The sequence below is a fragment of the Capricornis sumatraensis genome, chromosome 3, assembly GCF_032405125.1.
Source record: "Capricornis sumatraensis isolate serow.1 chromosome 3, serow.2, whole genome shotgun sequence".
Lineage (NCBI taxonomy): Eukaryota > Metazoa > Chordata > Mammalia > Artiodactyla > Bovidae > Capricornis > Capricornis sumatraensis.
In genome coordinates this window covers 129,170,684-129,190,657 of record NC_091071.1, presented here as the reverse complement: position 1 = coordinate 129,190,657, position 19,974 = coordinate 129,170,684, and the positions used below count along the sequence as shown (strand labels likewise).

Genomic DNA, 19,974 nt, shown 5'->3' with positions numbered 1-19,974 from the left:
GAAGAGTAGAAAAAGCTTTTAGAATGAATTGATCTTGGATCACCTTTCTAAATGATGGAAAGATACTCCCGATCATACTTGAAGTACATATGTACATACCTTAAAATACAAAACACAACAGAACCAAAGCATTTGTTAGTGATAGGAGAAGCAATGTTGTCATACTTGTAGTTCTAATTTATGTTTCAGAAGCTCTAGTTTTAAGTTTATCATTGGTAACTATTTTGAATCCCTTCACTAAAAATGACCATTGTGGTTTCTAAGGACAATGAAATCATGTAAATATGTCTCTCCTATCTATCATACATGCCTTACCACCTTGTGAATGCTCTCTGCATTGTACTCTCATTCATAATAAAATTATATATTTCCTTGAGTGGAAAAAATTGCTTTTCTGCTGCTACTAGTAAATATAAAAGACTAGTAAGGCAGCATCTATGAATTTAAAAACTGGGTTGAATGGAGCAAACCGGAACTGAAGCAGAAGAAAAGCAGGGAGCAAATAAAGAGGAAGAGAGAAGAGTTAGTTTCAGAACTCCTTTATCAATCAGCAGTAATATATTGAATTTTTGAGTAAAAAGGATTTCAGATTGCCTCTCATTTTACTAATAATGAAACTGCTCTCTGGGGAGGTTAAATCTTCCCAAGTGATATTAAGTTCCCAATGATGTTATCCTGAGTTTAAGTACAGTCAGCCATCTATATCCATGAGTTCTGCATCTATGAATTCAGCCAACCACAGATTCCCAACAACTACAGGTCAAATATATTTTTTTGAAAAGTTTCCATAAAGTTACAGAAAACAAAAGTTGAATTTGCTACATGCTGGAAACCATTACTTAGCATTTACATTATACTAGGTTTTCAAGCAATCTAGAGATGACTTGCTTCCCAGATGGCTCAGTGATAAGGAATCCACCTGCCAGTGCAGGAGATGCAAGAGACATGGGTTCAGTCCCTGGGTCGGGAAGATCCGTCAGAGCAGGAAATGGCAACCCACCCTAGTGTTCTTTCCTGGAAAATTCCATGGACAGAGGAGCCTGGCATGCTACAGTCCATGGAGTCACAAAGAGTCATACACAACTGAACACAAGATGATTTAAAGTATACAGGAAGACATGCATAGGTTAGATGCAAATAATATGCCATTTTATATTTGAGCATCCATGGATTTTGGTATCTCTGAGGGAGTTCTGGAACCATCCCCTGGGGATACCAAGACAATTGTACAGATGACTTTGAGAAACTTATTAAGAAGACTGACTTCTTAGCAGTTGTAAGGCACTGGTTTTTAAGAATAGCATTCTAAGCATAAACATGTAAAAAAAGTGGTGCTGAAAATACAGATACAGAGAGCAATGAATAGAGCTCATTCAGGGCTGACCTGAGCCACCTCTTTGGGTACATCTCAGTTTGTGAACAGAGGTGCTTGCATGTAAACATCTAAGTATTAGCTGGCTGACTTGGTGTTCCAAATGTTAAAGATTTAATTTCATTATTTAAAGAAGAATTTTATTTTATTTTCCTTATGTCTAAAACATGGCTTTTCTTGCTTAAACCACATTTGCAACACAAAAGCAGACTTACACTCTCTGAGTAGGGCCTTTCACCTTTCTGAGAAACTCAAGGATGCGTTAAAGAGGCACGAAAGGACAGATGAATTGTGTTCTTACTCTTGAAATCTGTTTTTGTAAAGATTTACTTTTGTAAAGTAGATGGAATAAACTGTAATAGTAGGAAGATATATCAGCTGTTCATATTTAATTACTGAAATTTTCACCAAACCTGGTGAGCAAAGAAAGGCAATTTGGTGTAAACAACAAACTTTAGCTTCAGAGACTAAGCTCTACCCCAGTTCTGTTACTTGCCTGCAGTGTAGACTTTGAGAAGTTGCTTAATCTTTCTGAACCTCTGTTTCCTCATCTACATTGTAGGTCAGTAATTCTGAAGATTAAATGAAATCATGCATATAAAACATTTACTGCTGACCCTGGCCCAGCTGATGATGGCTGCCATTATGACTTCTGCCATCATCATCTGTAATATATGTCAGGCTGCAGCTTATTGGAAAGAGTGCAAGGCTGGAAGTTAGAAGACCTGGAGTTCTTGGGAGGTTGGGATTTCTTGCCCACCTCTGCCACCAGCTGACTCTGGGACCAGAAAAGACCACTTGATCTCTCAGCCTGTTTCTCCACCTTTAAATGGCCAGGGAAGGGGTGGTCTGTTAGGTTCAGTTCATCAATAAGTAGCACTGACAGTTTTCTGAAGAATCTTGGGGGTCAGGCCATATTTACTTGTCTACTTCCCCCGGAGTTCCAGGAAGTTCATATACTTGACTCATCATAAATGGTGGGGTTCTTCATAGCATTGCATACATACAGTTGGGTAACAGGCATTGTTGTTTCTTCCTTTCTTCATTGTGACCTGACACTCTAGGTTCTAGATTCCAGTTCTACCCAGATTGTAAAAGTCATACATAAAGATGATATGAGGCACATCAGGCAAGCAGACCATTCTCATACCTTGCCTGTAACAGGCTCTAATGTTTTAAGTCCAGTGGGAGGAAAGAGCTACTTGACTATTCTACTTCACCAGTTCATCAACTTACATAGTTCATCAACTTACATAGCCTCGTTAGGGGATATGAGTGCAGATTTAAGCCCTTTGATACACTAGTTATGTGATCCTAACAGCCTGGATCCATCTCTGAAGAGTAGAAATAACAATGCCATGCTCAAGGAGTATTTGTGACAAGTGAGTGAGAATAATGTGCATGAAAGTCCTTAAGGATAGTACGTTTTCTTTGTTCTTTTAAACCTTTTATTATGATTCTTCTGGGAGCCACCATACTGCTGAAACTATTAAAATCTGCTTCACAGAAGTGGTACATTGGAAGAAAAACATAAAAGGAGAACTTCAACTCATGACCATACAGTTTTATCAGAAGTGATTTCTTCACTGATAACTGTCATCATGAAATGTGGCATCTTAAGTGCCAAAAAGATCTGTAAGATTGGCTGTGGTCTAAAGAGATGGTATATATGACTGAGCCCAGTTTTTCCTCCTATCAGCACAGATACACTAAAACCATCATTCCTGCTGTTTCCTCCTAGGTTTAAGTTGTAGAACTAAAGAACTGGTCTGTACCAAGCTATTCAACCCCCATGTATTTCTTTTTCTTATTTGTGAGATGATGTCTAACATTAAAAATGTGACATTGTACACACTGGATACAAAATGAATGGATATGCTTCTTCCTTAGAATGTGTATTCCCTAGGAAGTCTGGCATCATCTTGTGTCAGGCAGGGGAGGCTGTGCCCTGGAGAAGTGGAAGTGGAGGTGGATGTAAAGGATGAGGACAGGTAGCCCCAGCAGAAGGGAGGGCATCTTATTCTAGACATGGATGATTGAGGGCCTTTCAGCCTTTCAAGGAGGCAAATGAGTCTCATTCTCTTCTCAGACTTCCAGGTCCTCATTGCAGTAGCAGTAAATAATGCTGCTCACAACGTGGGCCAAAAAGTGTATTAAAGTATATAGGGGTGTCTCTGAAGCCAGAACAAGTTGAATCCGTGGCTCTCTTTTTCTATCTTTTGGTAATAAAGTAACTAGAGACCAGATGGTAAATAATGATGGAGGCAGGCCGGTGTCTCTGTGGAGGTGTCTAACTTGAACACATTACTGCACTTCCTGCTTCCTGGTTGGTAGTTAGCTCTGTATTTTGCATTTCTGTAGATTTCCTGTCTCCTGTGCTCTGACAGGGTTCAGTTCGGTTCAGTTCAGTCGCTCAGTCGCTCAGTCGTGTCCGACTCTTTGGAAACTGTAAATTCACTTTATGGCAAATGCTCTCTTAAACATTCTGAAAAACAGGCTGCTCACATGCCCGCAGGAAAATGCAGGTCAGATCCTCTCTCCCAGGGTGGTGTAGACTTTATATGTTCTTCCCAGAGGCTCTTGCCCAGTAGGCAGTGGGAGAGCTGCTGTCGTAATGGGGGAGTGTTTGGTTTTGCCAAAGGAGGGAAACACTCATTTTAGAAAATGGCTGTGTCTGGAGATGATTATAAATACAATGCTGACCCAAATTAAAAAATAAAAAGTAATAGTTAATTATGAAATGAGTGTCTCAGGGAGACAGCTTTTCCAGTGGAATAGAACTTTAAAAGATAAAATAATTTTTAAAGATAAATATTTTTCATTAAAAAAGTTTTTAATTGATGTATACTTGATAATGCAATATTATGTAAGTTACAAGTGTACAATATAGTGGTTCACAGTTTTAAAGATTATTCTCCATTTATTGTTATTATAAATTTTTGGCTATATTCCCAATGTTGTACAATATATCCTTAGAGCTTATTTTTTACATAAGTTTGTACCTCTTACTCCCTAACCCCTGTATTGCTAGACATTTTTTCACTTTTTAATCTTACATAAAGAAAACTGAAAAGTGTTAGTTATTCAGTCATGTCTGACTCTTTGTGATCCCATGGACTGTAGCCTGCCAGGCTCCTGTCCATGGGATTCTCCAGGCAAGAATACTGGAGTGGGTAGCCATTCCTTTCTCCAAGGGATCTTCCCAACCCAGGGATTGAACCTGGGTCTCCCGCATTGCAGGCAGATTCTTTACCATTTGAGCCACCAGGAAAGACCCATGTAAAGAAAAATTTTCACAGAAATGCCAAGAAGTTAAAAATAAAAGATGGGTATATAATATAAATATATATATAGTAATATATAATAAAATATATAATAAAATTAGTACATATTATAGTATATCATTAATATTCTATAATATAATTAATAAATATTATAGTAATATATAATAAAATATATAAAGATATATTTTTAGAGATATATAAGGATATAGTAATATTAAAGAAATTAAAGTAAAATTAAAGAATAGTAATATATAATAAAATATATAAAGATATATTTTTAGAGATAACCTCTAAACATACTTCTACTCATTTGTACACAACATACACATACATGACACACATTTAAAAACAAGATACAATCAGAGCATATATACTGTTTATGACCTGCTTTTTGTTTATTAAATATCACTAATCATGAACATCTTTCAGTGTCATGAAATATTGCTTTACAGTGTCATCAGTAATTCAGCCCTTCCTCCTCTAGTACAGATAGCATCGTCTACTGGCAAATTGAACTGTAAACTAGGAAATAGGAAAGTAAGTGAGGAGCTTATGTCACTCTCTTTAATTAAAAAAAAGTTCAGAACAAGAGACAGACACTGTAAAGATCCCTTGGTGCCCCCTCTTTTTGGTACTTGTCTTGAGGCATCCCTCCCTGGTCTCCCAGCTCCCTACCACATGCTGGTCAGCTGAGGGACCTTGGTTGAGAGGAAATTGGCAGAAGACTCTCCTATAATAAAGCTGTCTGCTCCACGGTTTAATCTCTTATATAAGGCCATCTCCCACCCTTTCCCTTTCTTCCTTCTTACTCAATTCATGCTCTCTAATAATAATATTTTAAGGTTTTATTGTATCCTGCCATTGAATCAGCATGTGCTAACAAAGATATACCCATGATGACTAGGAATATTACTTTATTAAAGATGCTTAAATATGCTATACCTTTTGGATTAGTCTTTACCTTGGGAAATGGATAAAATGTTCATAAAGCATACTTTATCTAAAAAAAGAACTGCAGTAAATAATGTAAAATACTATTGAAATAATTTGTAGTTCCTAAATGGAGTAAAAGTATTGATAGTTTTCATTGTTGCTTCCAACAGAACTGAGTCTTTCAAGTCACAACAGCTGTAAATCATAAATTATGTGTTTGTGAATGACAAACATTACTGCTGATAAGGAATTGGTCATCCCCTTCTCTGTGGCTTCAAGACCAAAAACTAATTTGGGCTCATCTCTTTCCACCACCATAGTCTACCGCACAAGCCCCTCTCCACAAGGCTATTGCCATAGCCTGCTGTCTACATGACTATTTCTGTTACATACATGCTATAGTTCATTCTGTGCTCAGCAACCAGAGTGAGCTGAAATCTCCATATCACCTCCCTCCCCTACTTTTACCCATCAATGGCTTCAAGTCATTAATCCAGACCCCTTGCTGAGGACTAACTACCAGGGGAGTGGCCTGGTCTGGCCTACTACCCCAACCTCCACTCATACACTCTCCCCTCACCTGCTGCAGCCACCAGCCTCCTCCTTGTTCCTCAAATTTACCAAACTTAACTCTGCCTCAAGACTCTAGAACTTGCTGCCCCATCTCTTTTCTGCTGGTTCTGCATGTGACTGGCTTTGTCATCCCTAAGGACTCAGCTCAGTGCTCAGAAAGGCCCTCCAGGCTTCTGCTCCCAGTGTACCCCTCATTCTGTCTTATCTTATTTACTGTATAGGACTTACTTCAGTTCTGTCATTGTATACCTGTTGACTATCTCCCCTCTCTAGGATCTAACCCTGTGAGAACAAGGAGCTTATTTGAATTGAATGTGGCTTTGCCTGTCATGCTAAGCCATAGCATATAATATTTTTGGTAAGCTCTTAAGTTTAACATATGACTCTGGACCATTCCAGGCAAGATATGCCAAAATCACTTTTATGTCTTTATAACCTCATCTAAACAATTGGGATAGGCACTAGTAATTACATTACTAAGTTGTTCTGGAGATGAAGTGAGATGTTTTGTTGTTTTTCAGTTGCTAAGTCATGTCTGACTCTCTGCCACCCCATGGACTGCAGCATGCCAGGCTTCCCTGTCCTTCACTATCTCCCAGAGTTTGCTCAAATTCATGTCCATTGAGTCAGTGATGCCGTTAACCATCTCATCCTCGGCTGCTCTCTTCTCCTTCTGCCTTCAGTCTTTTCCAACATCAGGGTCTTTTCTGATGACTCAGCTTTTTGCATCAGGTAGCCAAAGTGTTGGAGCTTCAGCTTCAGCATCAATCCCTCCAATAAGTATTCAGGGTTGATTTTGTTTAGAACTGACTGATTTGATCTCCTTGCAGTCCAAGGGACTCTCAAGAGTCTTCTCTAGTACCACAGTTCAAAAGCATCAATTCTTTGGCACTCAGCCTTCTTTATGGTCCAGCTCTCACATCCATACATGACTACTGGAAAAACCATAGCTTTGACTATATGAAACCTTTGTTAGTGAACTGATGTCTTAGCTTTTTTTTTTTTTTTTGTATTTTTTTAAAAATTTTAATTGGAGGCTAATTACTTTACAATATTGTGGTGGTTTTTGCCATACATTCACATGAATCAGCCATGGGTGTACATGTGTTCCCCATCCTGACCCTCCCTCCCACCTCCCTCCCCATCCCATCCCTCAGGGTCATCCCAGTGCACCAGCCCTGAGCACCCTGCTTCATGCATCAAACCTGGACTGGTGATCTATTTCACATACGCTGATATACATGTTTAAATGCTATTCTCTCAAATCATCCCACCCTCGCCTTCTCCCACCGAGTCCAGCAGTCTGTTCTTTACATCTGTGTCTCTTTTGCTGTCTCTCATATAGGGTCATCGTTTCTATCTTTCTAATTCTATATATATGTGTTAATATACTGTATTGGTGTTTTTCTTTCTGACTTACTTTGCTCTGTATAATAGGCGTCTTTGCTTTTTCATGTGCTGTCTAGTTTTGCCATCACTTACAATGGGCAAAGTGCTTAAAATGGTGCCTAACACATCATTCAGAAGGCAATGGCACCCCACTCTAGTAATCCGGCCTGGAAAATCCCATGGACGGAGGATCCTGGAAGGCTGCAGTCCATGGGGTTGCTGAGGGTCGAACACAACTGAGCAACTTCACTTTCACTTTTCACTTTCATGCATTGGAGAAGGAAATGACAACCCACTCCAGTGTTCTTGCCTGGAGAACCTCAGGGACGGGGGAGCCTGGTGGGCTGCCGTCTATGGGGTCACAAAGAGTCGGACACGACTAAAGTGACTTAGCAGCAACACATCGTTCAGTTAATTCAGATGTTTTGACTGTTGTCACTAATCCCTATCCTTCAGAGCTCACCTGGCATTTTACAATTTTTAGATATTTAAGAAATGTGCTGTATCCAGCCAGGATGTTTGTATTTTGTTTGAGTTCTCAATTGGAACTACTCCTTACTGGGTTTTCTTCTGTTGGGTTTAAATTCTTACATTTGAAAAGTATGTACTCTTCATCTCTTCTCAGGGCTACCCACAGGTGAGACATGACCTGCTTACCAGGCACAGTTTGAAGAGTTTCTTCTGCTGATTATTCCCCATGCAGGAATTCCCACTGTGGGAACATTCTACACTGTATTTATAGATCCAGTTCATTTTAACCCAGGCAACCTAATAAGACTTTAGAATAAGATATTGGTTAGTAATCTAATTCCTTTAATAAGCCTTTAGATACTAATTATCTTGTGGGAGATATAAGTTGATCTCTTGTCAACATGGACTTTAAAACCTAGAGAAGGGACTAACAGATATTTCAATGAACAGATAACCAACATCATTGCCAAATGGTGTATCACACATGGGTAGTGGGTGTAGTAAGTGCCATAGAATTCCTTTCCGTTGTTTCACATTTACTGAACACCTGGTAAGAGTGAGGGTTGTGCTGTGCCACCAGGATTGCACAAATACTTGTGAACTTGTCTTAGTGAGAATTCCTGCCCTAAATCCCATGGTCTAAGAAAATGTTAGTGGGGAAAAAGAGAAATTGTGAATATCTATAAAAGTCATGATAAAAGTTATAGCTTTATTTGTGTTAATAAATTTAGGCTAACAAAGCAATCACTGAATTACTTCAGTTAATTGGTCACTCCGTGTGATTGGGAACTGTGTATTTCTCATGCCAGTTACAAGCTCTAAATTCATCATCTTCATCCTTCTCCATTTCCTCTATTGCCTGTTGTGTTTAATAGCACCTCTGCCACCTCATGCTCCACACCCACTCACTAGCTGCCTTTAATGCACGGAATGAATGGAAAAGGTTTCTGCATTCACATCCAGTCTGGGCTCCTGTCACTCACGCACTTGAGTTCTCAAGTTTCCTGCAGTGCTTCCTCTCGCTTCTGGGCAGTCTGCTGGGAACGTCCTTCTCTTTGTTGTTGAACCAGAAAAACCCTACACACCTTCAGATCCTTCAAGGCTTGGCACAAATAGTGTCCTCTCTAAAGCCTGTCTTGACTCCACAGAGCAGACTCGTTACTCGTTGTATGCAGGGTCACTAATAGCCCATAGGAATCTTTTTGGAGTAGACAGAGGCTTCTTATAGTTTTCTGGAGAAAAGCAGCCCTGAGCTAGGGATTGTGAGTTGGTGAGCAGAGTCAAAGGTAGGCTGCATTTCAGACCCCTAGTATAGAGCACAGACTGCGTAACCTTTGGCAGGTTCCATTTGCCTGCACATTTTATTGTCAGAGTATAAACATCTTGTAGGCAGAGACCAGACTATTCATCCTCATATACAAAGGGACAGCTCAACGTCTGGCATGCAGTATGACCTCAGAACTTGTTTGTTCAATGAATTAAGAAATAAATGAAATGTAAATTGAAAAATTAATTTTTATTCATCAGGGCACTTTGTATAGGAATGCCAAGCTTTCAAATATGGGGCCTTCAAGGAGGTACATAATCAAAGAGAGTCTGAAGGTGCGGGGTCCCTGGAGAGCCTAAGAAGAGAGCCCCTCTTTACCCACCTCACAGCCCAGCTCCTGGCCGACTCTGCCCCTTCATCCGGGCTGCCCTGCCAGCAAGACTGCCTGAACACCTGATTCCTTTGTGGGGAAGCCAGGCTCAGATGGGGAGAATTTGAGCTTGACAAGTAAACTTGGTCAGGACTGCTCCTATTTCCACAGAAATCATGACATTAAAGTGTTATATTCTAATATCCTTTAGGGATTTTCCAGAATGCTTTTAAGTATTTGTTTTTGATTTATTAATTACTCGATGAAAAGGTTGAAATAGGAGTAGGGAAACAAATCAGAAGGATTAGGCACCACTGCCAATTGAAGAGAGTACTGACAAAGCACATTCTAAATGATAATGCAAATAAAAAGGATTTATTAGATTTATATACATTTTATTTCTAGGGCTATATCTACTAGATAAAATGAAGCCCATGGTTTTCTCATTCTCTGTTTAGAATCTTGATTCTAATTTCTTCTTTGCCTCATATTTTGAGTCCTTATAAGTTTCCAAAAGTCACTTCTGGGAGACTCAATTTATAAATGCATACACATACAGAAACACGTTGATCAATTAATCAATCTATGAAACCAGATATAGTTGTGATTCTTTGGGCTCATTGGATTTGGATAATTGACTTGTCTGTATCTATAGGAAAGAAAAGAGGGTTAAGCATATGACCTCCTGGTTAACATTTAAAGAATCCAGAAAGCACCAAGAGATCTATTAAGTCAGACCAGATGTCTGGAGGGCTTTTGAATCTTCTTTATATTAATGCCAGCATGATTTCCCAAAGACTAGTTCAGACCTGCCCTCCTTGAGTGGTTCTGGCTGCATGGAGTAAAATGAGGTAAACTCATTATAGCCTTAGTGTGGCTGGCTTTGAAAGATTTGAAAAATGTTCTTTTATTGAGACTGAATAACTGGATGTGCTTTTGCTGCCAATATCAACATAGTCCAAGGGCCCTTCTGTTATTTTCTGCTAGAGTTTTCTTAGGACATGGAATGGGGTGGGAGAGGGGTTGTGAGAAGCCTCAGAGGATTGTGTTTTGTTTTGCTTTTTTTTTCCCCTGTTCTTGGCTCACACAGCAAGTTGATGGTAAATATTGGGCAATTTATTTAACCACATGATTCCTCAATTTCCTTATTAGCAATGCTGTCTTGTTTATAAGGAGTTTTGAAATTTTTGCAAGCACAGAAAACTCTGCTGAGAATAGCCAATATAGATATCTTATTTCTAATGTAATTGATGTCTCTCCAATAGTGGAGCCTACCTGCGTCAGACTCATTTAGAGTGATAGTTAAAAAGCAGATCCCTAGGCCCACCCCAGATCTTCTAAAGTAGAATTTCAGAGGGTGCACCTAAAATCTCCATTGTAAACAAGTTTCTTGGATGATTCTGGTGAATTCCCCCTATATCTGTCTGAATATCTCTGCTTTGTGGTGAGCCTGAGATAGAACTTGTTGGTTAGAGCACCCGAAAAATCCCCTGGTATCTCCCAGACTTTTCTGAACTGACCAAATCTGGACCATTTTCCCTGAAGCTCCTGTATGTTTTGATTGAGTCATTCATTTAAAAAAATATCTGAAGCTTTATTTTTCTAATTTCTGTCCTCAAAATGTGTGTAATCTGGTAAGGTGTTGAGGACCAGCAGTTTAAAATCATGAAGTAGGATGAAATGAACACTCAGGCTTCCAAAACTGAAAAAACCAAAGCATTACTTTCCCTGCTTTCAGTTTAATGTTGGACTTCCCCTAGGAACCCAAGGTTGTGGTCTATTCTTGATTTGACTTTGGGGGAACCATTTAATCTTTCTACAGTTTCCCCCTCAACAATACATACTTTCTCCATCCTCATGAAACATTTTCCATAGGAGCTATTCAGTTTATTCAGAAGGGAAGTTCTGTTATGGTAACTATATATTGTGCAACCAGGTGCAATTTAGGAATCCATGATAGCTTTAGATGAAGTATCAATGATGGTGATTATGTCTTGTGACTGAAGAGGATCAAAAAAGTTGTCCAGTCCTTCCTTTTGTGTTGAGAACTGAATAAAAAATGTGAGTATCCAGGCTTATGGATTTACTGAATAAGTTACTGAACAGCAGAGACATTCAGAGTTCCTGTTTCTTGCTCAGAAACCTGGGAGGGTGAAAGGACTGCTGTTGACTCGCAGCTTCGCACCACTGCCCTTGATAGGGGTGATGCTACTATATTACACTTATTACACTTAAATACCTCTTCTTAGGCTAGGCTACTGCATTGAGACCTGTAGCAGTTTTCCAAAGCTGCATCACCAATTACCACCAATTTAGCAGCTTAAAACAACATGGTTACTGTGTCACTGTTTCTGTAATCAGGAGTCCGAGCACGATTGAGCCAGGTCTTCTGCTCAGCATCTGAAAGCTGATATCAAAATGTCGGCTGGATTGCATTCTCATCTGGAAGCTCAACTAGGGAAGGACCTGCTTCCAAACTCCCTTAGGTTGTTGGTGGAGTTTATTCCTTGCATCTACAGAATTCATGGCAGTCTACCTCTTCAAATCTAGCAACAGTGAGACTCTGATTTCTAGATGCTCTTTTAAAAGTCTCACCTAATTAGGTCAGGCCCAAGTTCAGGATCATCACCCTTTTAATTAACTTAAAATCAACTGATGTGAGACTTAATTGTATCTTCAATATATCTTCACCCTTGCCATATTCTATTGGTTACAAATTACAGGTCCCCTGTCATACTTAAAAGATCGGGATTATACAAAGGCATGGGTCATGGCAGATCATCTTAGAATTCTTCATACCACAAGACCACAGTGAATTAAAATTCATTATTCAATCCAAGTATGCATAAGAAGTTAATTGGAGGATTCAAACGTTACTGTTTATGAATTGTCATCCTCATGTATTTGATTATTTTGTTAATTCTTGATGAGGTAAAATTAACCTTCAGTTAAGAGAAATTATTTGGTTATCAAGAGGGAAGAAACAGGCTTAACAGGCATGTGATAGACATACTACACCTACAGTCCTGTCCTGTCCTAAGAAACCATAATTAGTAATAATTGGGCTTCCCTAATGGCTCAGACATGGAACAAGAGACTGGTTCCAAATAGGAAAAGGAGTACATCAAGGCTGTAATGTTGTCACCCTGCTTATTTAACTTATATGCAGAGTACATCATGAGAAACGCTGGGCTGGAAGAGGCACAAACTGAAATCAAGATTGCCAGGAGAAATATCAATAACCTCAGATATGCAGATGACACCACCCTTATGGCAGAAAGTGAAGAGGAACTAAAAAGCCTCTTGATGGAAGTGAAAGAGCAGAGTGAAAAAGTTGGCTTAAAGCTCAACATTCAGAAAATGAAGATCATGGCATCTGGTCCCATCACTTCATGGCAAATAGATGGGAAAACAGTGGAAACAGTGTCAGACTTTATTTTTCTGAGCTCCAAAATCACTGCAGATGGTGATTACAGCCATGAAATTAAAAGACGCTTACTCCTTGGAAGGAGTTATGACCAACCTAGATAGTATATTGAAAAGCAGAGATATTAATTTGCCAACGGTTTTTCCAGTGTTCATGTATGGATGTGAGAGTTGGACTGTGAAGAAAGCTGAGTGCCGAAGAATTGATGCTTTTGAACTGTGGTGTTGGAGAAGACTCTTGAGGGTTCCTTGGAGTGCAAGGAGATCCAACCAGTCCATTCTAAAGGAGATCAGTCCTGGGTGTTCATTGGAAGGACTGATACTGAAGCTGAAACTCCAATACTTTGGCCACCTCATGAGAAGAGTGATTCATTGGAAAAGACCCTGATGCTGGGAGGGATTGGGGGCAGGAGGAGAAGGGGACGACAGAGGATGAGATGGCTGGATAGCAAAACTGACTCAATGGACATGAGTTTGAGTGAGCTCCGGGAGTTGGTGATGGACAGGCAGGCCTGGCATGCTGTGATTCATGAGATCACAAAGAGTCAGACATGACTGAGTGACTGAACTAAACTTAACTGAATGGCTCAGACTATAAATAGCCTGTCTGCAATGTAGGAGACCCAGGTTCAATCCCTAGGTCAGCAAGATCCCCTGGAGAAGGGAATGGCTACCCACTCCTGTATTCTGGCCTGGAGAATTGCATGGACTACTGTCCATAGGATCACAGAGTTGGACATGACTGAGCAACTAACACTTTCACTTCAGGGATTATTGCTTAACTAGAGAAAGGGTTTACTTGAATTATTTTATTTCCTAGTTTCCCCAATATGATTCAGTTCACAAAAATGAATTCACACATATCTATTTGAGACTACACCTATATAAAATGAGTTACTCTTTTAAGAGTTGTCCCAAAAGTTGATCTATCATACTCTTTGGTACACTAGCACTACCAAAAGCAAAAAAAGACAGGGAACAACTTCTGGTAGGTGTAAACATTAGAGATTATCTTTTCAACATTTATCATCACAGCACCATGCTGAAGAAAGACAATATATTAAAAATGGATAGCAGGTAATCAGGTTAATATTGCTGTATAAATAAAATGCATAACTAAACATTGGGTTGGCCAAAAAGTTCATTCTAATATTTCCATGTGATGTTACAGAAAACGCTGACAAAACCTTTTGGCCAACTCAGTAAAAAGGTGAACAGGCTAGAAGAGATTCAGTTCAGTTCAGTTCAGTCACTCAGTAGTGTCCGAGTCTTTGCAACCCCATGAATTGCAGCACACCAGACCTCCCTGTCCATCACCAACTCCTGGAGTTCACTCAAACTCATGTCCATCGAGCTGGTGATGCCATCCAGCCGTCTCATCCTCTGTCGTCCCCTTCTCCTCCTGCTGCCTACCCCTCTCAACATCAGGGTCTTTTCCAATGAGTCAACTCTTCACATGAGGTGGCCATAGTATTGGAGTTTCAGCTTCAACATCAGTTCTTCCAGTGAACACCCAGGACTGATCTCCTTTAGAATGGACTGGTTGGATCTCCTTGCACTCCAGGGAACCCTCAAGAGTCTTCTCCAACACCACAGTTCAAAAGCATCAATTCTTCGGCACTCAGCTTTCTTCACAGTCCAACTCTCACATCCATACATGAACACTGGAAAAACCATAGCCTTGACTACATGGACCTTTGTTGGTGAAGTAATATCTCTGCTTTGCAATATACTATCTAGGTTGGTCATAACTTTTCTTCCAAGGAGTAAGTGTCTTTTAATTTCATGGCTGCAATCACCATCTGCAGTAATTTTGGAGCTCAGAAATATAAAGTCTGACACTGTTTGCACTGATTCCCCATCTATTTCCCATGAAGTGATGGGACCAGATGCCATGATCTTCGTTTTCTGAATGTTGAGCTTTAAGCCAACTTTTTCACTCTCCTCTTTCACTTTCATCAAGAGGCTTTTTAGTTCCTCTTCACTTTCTGCCATAAAGGTGGTATCATCTGCATATCTGAGGTTATTGATATTTCTCCTGGCAATCTTGATTCCAGCTTGTGCTTCTTCCAGCCCAGTGTTTCTCATGATGTACTCTACATATAAGTTAAATAAGCAGGGTGACAATATACAGCCTTGATGTACTCCTTTTCCTATTTGGAACCTGTCTGTTGTTCCATGTCCAGTTCTAACTGTTGCTTCCTGACCTGCATATAGGTTTCTCAAGAGACAGGTCAGGTGGTCTGGTATTCCCATCTCTTTCAGAATTTTCCAGAGTTTATTGTGATTCACATAGTCAAAGGCTTTGGCATAGTCAATAAAGCAGAAATAGATGTTTTTCTGGAACTCTCTTCCTTTTTCCATGATCCAGCGGATGTATGGCAATTTAGTGAGAGATAATACAAGAGTAAATCTCTTTATTTTGAAGTATTTCTTACAAGTCAATAAGAAATCCTAAAACTTTATATGATAAATTTATTTCACACTCATAAGATAACTGTTATTAAAAAAAATAACAAGTGTTGGAGAGGATATAGAAAAATTGGAACCCATGTTCATTGCAATACTTTTTTACAATAGTCAAAATGTAAAAATAACCCAAGTGTCAGTCAATGGTTGAATGGATTAACCAAACATAGTATATACAAACAATGGAATATTATTCAGCTGGGAAAAAAAGGAAATTGCAACTTATGCTATAACATGGACCTGGAAAATGCTAAGTGAAATAAGCCAATCACAGGGGATGCATATTGTATGATTCCACTTATATGAGGTTCTTAGAGTAGTCAAATTCATAGAGACAGGAAATAGATTGGTGGTTGCTTCCATTGGGGTGGAAGAAAATGGGAGTTAGTGTTCAATGGGTACAGATTTTCAGTTTGGAAAGGGAAAAAATTTCTAGAGATGGATAATGGTGATGGTTGCAGAACAATGTGAATGTACTTAATGCTACAGAACTGTGTACTTGACAGTGGTTATCAATGTGATGTGATATGTGTTTATCAAAATAAAAATTTTTGAAGAAAAAATAAATGGGCAAAGTAGATGAACATGTAGATCACGAAACGGGAAATGTTACAAATAAGCTGACTTGGGGAAAGAGTCTCAGCCTTGTTGGTAGCCAGTGAAGTGAAAATGTTTAAATTTCATCTAAAAGAAGTACCGTCTTTAGTCTAATGGTATAATGAATGTTATGGTTCTCACACACAAGGCCTGGATGATAATTATATTCAAACTGTACTTCATTTCTTTGCTTCTTCCTCCCGTTTTCCTATAACAGATTTAAAGTTTTCAGTTAGTATTTTTATACCAGTGTTTTACACAAGATAGATATTTAAACCATTTCTAACACTTTCACTACACTAGTTCAGTTTCTTTAAAAAAAGTAAAATGTTCTTCTTGAGACCCAAGTTAAGGCTCTGATGTAAGGAGGTATAATATGTACTATGTTAAATGCAATTTTGAAATAGTTTATGAAAAAGTATTTGATTGCAAAGATTGATTAAATGATTTTTCCCCAATATATTCTAGAGTTTGTAATATCAAGAACTTGTAAACTCTGAGCCAGTTCTATTTCTGTGTCCTAAAATTGGTACAGACAGTCCCAGACCCAGGAAGGTTTGACTTAGAATTTTTTGACTTTATAGTGGTTTGAAAATGATATGAGACTTTTCTGGTGGCTCAGTGGTGAAGAACCTGCCTGCCAATGCAGGGGTCATGGGTTCAGTCCCTGGGTCAGGAGGATTTCCTGGCGAGCTACAGTCGATAGGGTCACGAATAGCTGGACATGACTGAGCGCGCGCACACAAAAGTGATACACTTTCAGCAGAAATCGAATTTTTAGTTTTCAAAAGTCATGATCTTTTCCTAGGCTAACAATATTCAGTGCTATACTTCTGCATGATGCTGGACAGCATCAGTGAGCCTCAGCTCCTAGTCAGCCACGTGATCACCAGGGTTAAAAAAAACAAAAAACAGTACACATACAACCATTCCATACCCATACAAACATTCTGTAACTCAATAAATTACATGAGATATTCAACTCTTTATTATAGAAAAGGCTTTGTGTTAAATGATGTTGCCCAACTGTAGGCCAATGTAAGTGTTCTGAGCATATACAAGGTAGTCTAGGCTAAGCTGTGATGTTCAGTTAGTTAGGTATATCACATGCTTTTTTGGCTTATGATATTTTCAGTTTATGAGGGGTTTATCAGTATATAACCTGATTGTAAGCTGAGGAAGACCTGATTTTTCTAATATGACAGTGCCCTTTGTGTTAATGTTTTTAATAAGCTGTGTGGCCACACGCCTGCTTTATTTATTATCTCTTTGTTATCTCAGTTTCCACGAGTCATGATTATCCTTTGGCAATTTAATGAAGGCAATTAGAGTAAATGTTTTTGATGGTAATGAAATGTACCTAAAAATGCACCTCTTATTAATTGGTCAAACACTGTGAGCCAGGCATTGAATTAAGTGTGTTTCTGTGATTTCATTTAATTCTCATATCCTCTGAGACAAATAATAGTGTTTCTATGATTTCATCTAATCCTCATATCCTTCTGAAACAAATAATAAGATTCTCATTTTATAAATGAGAAATTGAGTGGCAGGTTTTTAATAATTCACTGCAAATCACACAGCCAGTCGGTAATGCTGAAATTCAAACTCAAGTTTCTCCAACTGCAAACCTCTGATCTTCCCACAATACTACACTGCAGCTAGGAGTATAGCTATATTTATCTCTTAAATATTAAAGTTATTTATAAGAATAAAAGGTTAAAACCATGTGATTTTGTAATAACAGCCTGTTAGTGATCACAGCTCCTAAAATTCCATATTAATTCAGGAGCAGTTTTTAAAAGCAAAGTTGTTTAGCTCCTGCAAACAAACTGTTGTACCTTCCAAATAAAATGCTTCCTATTTCATGTCAAAAGTGCAGATTTGCTTCCCGATAAGACGTGCTATTTGGAGGTTGTCTATTTTTTTATTGTGATTCAGGTGCAAATAACAGGAAAGCATATTTTTTCCTATCTTGGCCAAAGGGGAGGTATTTCTAAAAAAGAATGTAACATAATGATTTAAATGGCCATTATTTTGCATCATGAATTAGGAGAAATCAGATTATAGCACAGGAGTCAAAGAAGTAACAATGGTCTACTGACTCCGACAGGAAAGTCCAGCCAGGGAATTTCCCAAAGCTCTAAGCCATGAGGTCTTCAGAGACACTCAGTGCTCTTCCCTGACCAACAAAATGAAAAAATGCAAAGCCATTGACTTTTTAAGAAACATTCAGGCAAATGCCAACTCTGAAAACAAATTACTTTGCAAGAGCTTATCTTCATGACTTTTAGCGGGACAGCGGGGGGGGGGGACCTAACATCAAAAGAGAAATAAAAATACAAATTTGTCTTTGTAATTCTTAGACAACTAAACAAATAGTAATATATATGTCATATAGATTTTAAATGATTGTGAAAATGTAAAGAAAAAAATTTTAAAGATATTATTTCCCTTAAAAGAATACAGTTCTGAATTGCTCAAGTCAAAACATTTTCAAAGTGTTTCCAAAAGGAGTGTGAAAATTGGCAACAAACCAATTTGAATATGAAAGTCAAGCATGCACAGACACCAGAAGAAAGGATCTCATTTCACTCAAAGCATTCTGAACTCTGTACTGCTTCTTCTGTTTGCAGAGCTCACACTTGTTTTAACCGTCTGGATCTCCCTCCATACCCATCCTTCTCCATGCTTTATGAAAAACTCTTGACAGCAGTTGAAGAGACCAGTACCTTTGGACTTGAGTGACCTGGAGGCAAAATGCCCAGCTCTCTGTAGACAGGCAATTCCGGAAGCTGCCTTCCTGAAGAATGGCTGAACGTTGGAAGTTTCGAGAGTCGCTTCCATTAGAGTAAAGCTGAATGCTGTTATTTTCCAGGAACGGATGCTCTGCCACATTTGGGTACTGGATAGTGATGATGATCCTCTTGGAAGGATTTGGGTGAGCTTGATGCCCAGGGAACCACCCAACAGTCTTTCAATCAACAGTTCTTGACTGCCAAACTTTTTTCCATTTGTTATGTTCCAAGACAAAGATGAACCTGTACACGATCAGCTCCATGGTAACTTTCAGAGACTCAGGAGAATCATGAAACTTACCTTTGAACATGGTTCAAGCCAAACTGGCAGCACTTGGCCCAATCTCCAAATTAGTGCAAGTTAAATAGTATAATAAAAACAAATATATTTCCTGAAAATACATTCATTTAAGCCCTAAGTTATAACAGAATATTCATTTTCTTGCTTATGAGTACCTGCATGGTGTGTACTATAGGTTTCAGCTTTCATGGGACACAAGTGGAAAACGAAACCAAGTCAATATGAGGTAACCTTTAAGATTTGCAATAAGGTGGTCTGTGACAATGTATATGCAAAGTGATATGTGTGTAATTATGGCTGAAGACAAACTGTTATACAATGATTTACTAATGACAGATTTTATGCTTTATAATGCATGAAAACAATTTTAAAATAATTAGCAATTAATCACAGCATATCAGGAAAAAAGTACACAGTGAGTTCTGTTTATTTTTTATAGTTTTATTATATTTATGTTCTCTAAGATGTAGATAAGAATCTACCTATCATACTATATGTATCATCTGTTCCATTTTCATGTTCCATGCTTATTCAGGCATCATGCTTGTATGTATCCTTTTAAGCACTCTCAAGGGAACAAAAGGGCCTTTTATTTTTATAAAGGTACAAAAAATTCCCCAAAATATTTTGCACTGAATGTACCAAAGTTGAAGGGACATTATAATATGACTAACAACAACTCCATCACTTGACAAGTATAATAGAAAATAGCTTCTAAATCCAA

At 38.6% G+C, this 19,974-nt stretch overlaps 1 protein-coding gene across 1 annotated transcript in view; it reads left to right on the top strand.

The window, feature by feature from the left end:
* Nucleotides 1-19,430, top strand: part of HECW2 (HECT, C2 and WW domain containing E3 ubiquitin protein ligase 2) — a 257,351-nt gene extending 237,921 nt beyond the window's left edge. The window contains exon 28 of the mRNA XM_068967790.1: nt 18,788-19,430. Coding sequence (XP_068823891.1) covers nt 18,788-18,899 — 112 coding nt within the window. The 3' untranslated portion in view covers nt 18,900-19,430. The remainder of the gene's footprint in view (nt 1-18,787) is intronic.
* The last annotated feature ends 544 nt before the right edge of the window (nt 19,431-19,974 follow it).